This window comes from Myripristis murdjan, chromosome 17 (genome assembly GCF_902150065.1).
Source record: "Myripristis murdjan chromosome 17, fMyrMur1.1, whole genome shotgun sequence".
Classification (NCBI taxonomy): domain Eukaryota; kingdom Metazoa; phylum Chordata; class Actinopteri; order Holocentriformes; family Holocentridae; genus Myripristis; species Myripristis murdjan.
The window spans coordinates 5,020,389-5,025,777 of NC_043996.1; the positions used below are offsets into that span (position 1 = coordinate 5,020,389).

General features: G+C 40.6%; 1 protein-coding gene across 1 annotated transcript; it reads left to right on the plus strand.

The window, feature by feature from the left end:
- Positions 1–449: 449 nt before the first annotated feature.
- Positions 450–5,169, plus strand: LOC115375196 (serine/threonine-protein kinase NIM1-like). The gene is made up of 4 exons (XM_030074576.1): positions 450–796; positions 923–1,276; positions 2,707–2,975; positions 3,524–5,169. The coding sequence occupies exons 1-4, from the start codon at positions 730–732 to the stop codon at positions 4,277–4,279; spliced, it is 1,446 nt and encodes a 481-aa protein (XP_029930436.1). The 5' UTR covers positions 450–729; the 3' UTR covers positions 4,280–5,169.
- The last annotated feature ends 220 nt before the right edge of the window (positions 5,170–5,389 follow it).

The window sequence follows — 5,389 nt, forward strand, 5'->3', positions numbered from 1 at the left end:
TATTAATGCAGCTTTCACTGGTGTAATATCTCTGCCTCTTTTTAAAGTGTTTGGTGATTTGGTACATAAACTGGAGACAGCAATTAGAAGTATATCAAAACATATCTAAAAGATCTAAAAGATTTGGCCATAGGTGACCAAGTTCAGACAAGCCAGTTTAGTGACCTTGTCTCATCCCCTGCGATTGACCCCATACCATAAACGATGGTTACATTACACTAGACTGCAGAGGTAATCCCATCAGTGTCTGTTTCAGGTGCCTGTGGCGGGTGATAGGTTAATGTCTAGGGGTTAAACAGGCCTCTGTAAAGCCGGTCTATTGTCTGTCTGCATGGGAGGAGTCCAGCACACAGGGATTACAGGACTTGATTCAGCGGCACACGTGCTGGATTATACACCACAAGCAAGACTGGGACAAGACGGCGGGATACAGAAAAGGGACAGTTGCACTGTGACCGGCTAACCTGCAGGAGAAGCCAACAAGTCCAGCTGTAACGCAGACAGAAGAACTTAAAGGAAAGTGTTGACAGAGGTTCCTTGTTTGGTGGCATTGTTTTAAGAGCATTTGCTAATGCATGCAGATGTTTTTGAATTCACATCAAGTCGCTCCATACTTTTTCAAATCTTTGATCTGTGGACGTTGTTTTTCCTGGCGATAGTGTCTTCTAAAACCTTTCAGATTACAAAGGAAAGCAGAGCATTTTCTTCTCTATTTCAAAGGCAGCCATCATGTATTTTAGCAACAGAAATATCGACACAGAGAGGAATAAGAAGAGCACAAAAGGAAAGGTGTTAGGTGAGTAGAGCACAGTTTTATGCTGTTTTTTTGCAAGCACTTGCGTAGAAATTTCTTTTGTGTTGCAGAAACCAACTTTTTCCTTCTAATAATCTAGCTCTTTCTGTTTCTCTGTCTGCTTCCCAGGGAAAGAGGCTCAGCAGAAGATAGCACCATGTCAAGGAGAGATCTTGACCCTGATGTTGCCAAAGGTGGGGGGCAGTGATATGAAGAAGACAAGAGAGGAGAAAAAGGAGAACCAGCCAGACATGAACATGAACATGAACATGAACACAAACACCAACATGAACAGGAACATGGAGGAGGAGGAGGTGAAGCAGTGGACTGCCCTGGAGAAGGCCCTGTACGACCTGACACATTCAGAGAGGGTGATGGATGATCTGACATTTGGACGCAGGGTGGCGCTGTACGAGCTTAGGGGGGAGATTGGCTCGGGCAACTTCTCCCAGGTCCGGCTGGGCATCCATGACCTGACCAAAGGTGAGATATTTGATCATTTATCCCTTTGAGTGTGAGTATGAAAGGCAAGAAGGTGTCATGTGTTTGGCTGAATTCAAGGACTGGCTAGTTTTGCTTCAAATAAGGGGTGGAAAATACAAAAAAACTAAAAAATTTTAAGAAAAACTTTATTAGGAGCCCCATTAATTTTTACCCATGCAACAACTACTTTTTTTCCCCTAGTTTTTTCCACATATGTTAAACTATGCAAACTATGCAACTATGTAGTGCAAAACATGAAATTGTATTGTTATCAATGAATTGTTATCAGATTTATTATGATGATGCTGTGTCAATATGCTTTATAAAAATGTAATAATTGTGAAACTGAACCATCTGCATATTTCATATACCATCTGTACATTTCATATTGTTAGATGTTTGTTAGATGTTTTTTTTTACTGTATATGTATATAATACGTGTGTGTATTACACACACACACACACACACATATATATATCTATATCTATATCTATATAGATATAGATATCTATATATATCTATATCTATATATAGATATATATAGATATAGATATAGATATAGACACATTCATAAGAATTTCCCAGTTTGGGATCAATAAAGTAAATCTATCTATCTATCTATCTATCTATCTGTCTAAATGAAATTGTGAAATTCCTAAAACAAAGGATGCATTTGTAGTGCATATGATCTTACAGCTAGGATTGTTTTAAGGCTATAACAATGTTCCAGGATAACTGCGACCGTAAACCACACTGTTACAGGAACTTCTGTTTTACAGCTGTGTGCGAACAAAGGCCTTTTGTATTTAATCAGAATATTTAGATAGATGTTTAATCTTATGCAATTTCTGTTTCTGTTTCTCGAATGTGTTTACATAATGCATGACGGTGGTGATACATTTACAATTTTATCTAACTGATTTATACTAAAGGCCTTTTATCATGCCCTCTTTATAACCCATATTGCAGCTGACTCAGGGGTGTGTTCCTGAGTGGGGATTATTCAATAACATGGACTAACTGATTTATTAGTAGTTTATGATTATCGAGACACTCAGCCTCATTTGACGGACACTGGAAGCAGCTCACTGGCCAGATCCTTCCTTGCCATGTATCCAATGTAAGTCCAGTGGAGACCAATGTAGGTCGTTCCAGATGTCAGAAGACAGCAGCTAATCTCATCAGCCAACTGTAGTCTAATCCATCCAGTTTGCCTTGAGACAGTGCTGATAAGCGGAGCTTCTATATAGGAAGAGGGATTAATATAAGATGGAGACAGAGCAAGATGACAGGAATTAAAATAACTAAAGACCCCAGGAATAAAGAAAAATGAAGAAAAGGCTCAGAGCACATTTCATATGTCTACAATCTCACCTCACTGTCTTTGCCCATGTCCACCTTCCTCTCTCTCATATATTGCAACCGGCAGAGAGAGTGGCAGTGAAAATCCTGGATAAGATGCGTGCGGACAAGCACTCGCATGTGCTCTTTGCCTCGGAGATCGCATGCATGGAGAAGATGGCCCACCCCAACATAGTGCGGCTGTATGAGGTGGTGGAGACCTTCAAGCGGCTCTACCTGGTGATGGAGTATGCCAGTGGAGGAGAGCTGTTCTCCCGTATCACCACCAGGGGGCGCCTGTCAGACCTAGAGAGCAAGCTCATTTTTGCCCAGGTCCTGTCTGCTGTCCAATATATGGTAATAAAGCATTGAAAAGTCCTCAGATCATTTACTGCAGCAGAAGTGGCAGTTGCATTAATGCTCCTTTTAAAATAGTAGAAGTGTAGTAACAGCAAAATGTACCTAAATGTAAATAGTAAAAGTATTTGTGAAGGTCTAATTATTCCAAATTCATCATTTACTGTTGGCTAGTAGCTATCTAACCTCTATTAAGGAACTATATTGTATGAGCTTATTCTTTGTTTTGCATGTAAAAGCTTATTCTGCAAAACAATTACAAACCATGGCCATCAGATAAATAACTACATGAATAGATAAAAGGAGAAAATAAATATATAAATAATAAAGATTTTTATTTATTAATTGATTTATTTATTTTTTAAAAGGACATGGTACCCTGAAAAAGGTGGTTAAATCCTTGGCATCTTAGTGATATTGTACACTGCACTTTGGAGTAGAACATCAGCAGGAGAGCTGATTAAAGTGCTTTATTCTGAATTTATTTCCAAGTGAAACAAATGAAAGTTAACCTGGCTAAACCCTGTATGTCATCTCTCTCTTCCCAGCATGATAAGCATATTGTCCACAGGGACCTGAAGGCCGAGAACATCTTCTACACTAACACCTACTGCATTAAAGTGGGTGACTTTGGGTTCAGCACAACGTGCCGTCCCAGCGACTTCCTCAACACATTCTGTGGCTCTCCCCCTTATGCAGCCCCTGAGCTGTTCAGTGAGAAGGGCTACGTTGGCCACTGTGCTGATGTCTGGGCACTGGGTGTCTTGCTTTTCTTCATGGTGACTGCCACCATGCCGTTCAACGGCACTAACACGAGCAAGCTTAAGGGCTGCATCCTGCGGGGCTCCTATGTCATCCCCTCCTATGTGCCCATGACATGTCAGCAGATCATTAAAGGCATCCTGAGGCAGCTGCCGGCCGATCGCCTCAGTGTGGCCCAGATCATTGCAAGCGACTGGATGAGGGGCATCGAGTGCCCACAGCCCTACCCCGCTTTTAGCCTCACACCGGGCCACCTGGCCGAGCCCACCTGTGTCCTCAGCTCGGACGAGCTGGATGTCAAAGCAGCATTGGAGGACCTGGGCATCACCAAGATCCATCTGCTCAACCACTGCCCTGACCTGAAAAGCCCCATCACAGGCGCCTACAGGATACTCTTACACCGCATCCAAAAGAGGAAGTGGGTGGAAGCTGTGAGCTACAGCAGCATGAGCCCCAAACGGTCCCAGAGCAGATGGAGACCAAGAACAGGGTCAGTCAGCCTGAAACACCAGAATCAGTCTGTGGTGTGTATCATCATGTAGATGGTGAAGCACTCATTAGCAGTTCATTAAGGTTGTAAGCTGACTTTGTGGATTGTGGTGCTATGTTCCTGCACAGCTTGATAAATAGAACATGGCCAGGTGTTTGAGTTCCAGTGGAGCAGCTCAGACTGCAGGGCTGCACTCGTGGTACTGCAAGATGCGTGGGATGAAAGTAGACCTATGACTAGGCTTGGGGCGATTCTCCTCACCAATATAACGTCTTTATTGTTGAATTTTAAATTTACAGTGTGAGTCACATTTAAATCATCTTGCCGCAACAGACATTTTTATGAGGGATGACAATGAGCCAACATTTTTTCTTTTAGTAAAGCAACACAAAGGAAGGTGAAGGACACAGAGGTGGAGAAGGCCTGATATCCTTCAACAAAACCACATCAGGGATTTAGTCGCTCGCTAACAGTGAAATATCAGTCAATCACATGAAAATAAGAGACAGTAGAGCTTGTCCTCCTTCTCAGCACAGCGCACAGGAAGTTAATGTCACAATATTTGCTGTTTCCAACATTGACAATACCCGGATTTATTGGAAATTAAGCACATGGCATTACAAAAAATATTCTAGTATTTCTCTGGTTTTTCTTTTATCCTTTTTTTTCCCCTCTCTAGATCTTGTTTTTATAAACACATATCACTGTGATACATTTCAATAAATGTGGACTACCAAGCACTCTTAGCTTAGAAACATGTAAATAAAAGTGTTATTAAGGGATTTTTACATTGTTTGGCCATATGTTCTGTTATGTTATTGAGTTATTCAGTGTAATTCCAATGCAGACAATGTTTTCCTCACTGCTTTTGCTAAAGAAAATTCAGCAGTGTACAATTCAGGTGAAGTATACATGTACCAGAAATGTCTTATTCATGTTTCATTAAAAACACTAAAATCAAAACTAAAATCAAGTCTTCTCATATTTATTGCAAAAAATATGGAGAAAAAAGGAAATTTTTACCCATGAAAAAATAACATGTATTTCATGTAAAATAACATTAATAAAATGTAGCATTTATCATTATAAGTCAATACAACATTGGCTTTTAATGAAAAAAAAAAAATCATGACAAACAAGTAATCGCAACATTTAACTGTGT

Coding starts and splice junctions, on each gene's coding strand:
- LOC115375196 (XM_030074576.1), top strand. CDS start 730: ATGTATTTTAGCAACAGAAATATCGACACAGAGAGGAATAAGAAGAGC. Junction 1,277..2,706: donor CATCCATGACCTGACCAAAG/GTGAGATATTTG, acceptor TGCAACCGGCAG/AGAGAGTGGCAGTGAAAATC. Junction 2,976..3,523: donor TGTCTGCTGTCCAATATATG/GTAATAAAGCAT, acceptor CTCTCTTCCCAG/CATGATAAGCATATTGTCCA.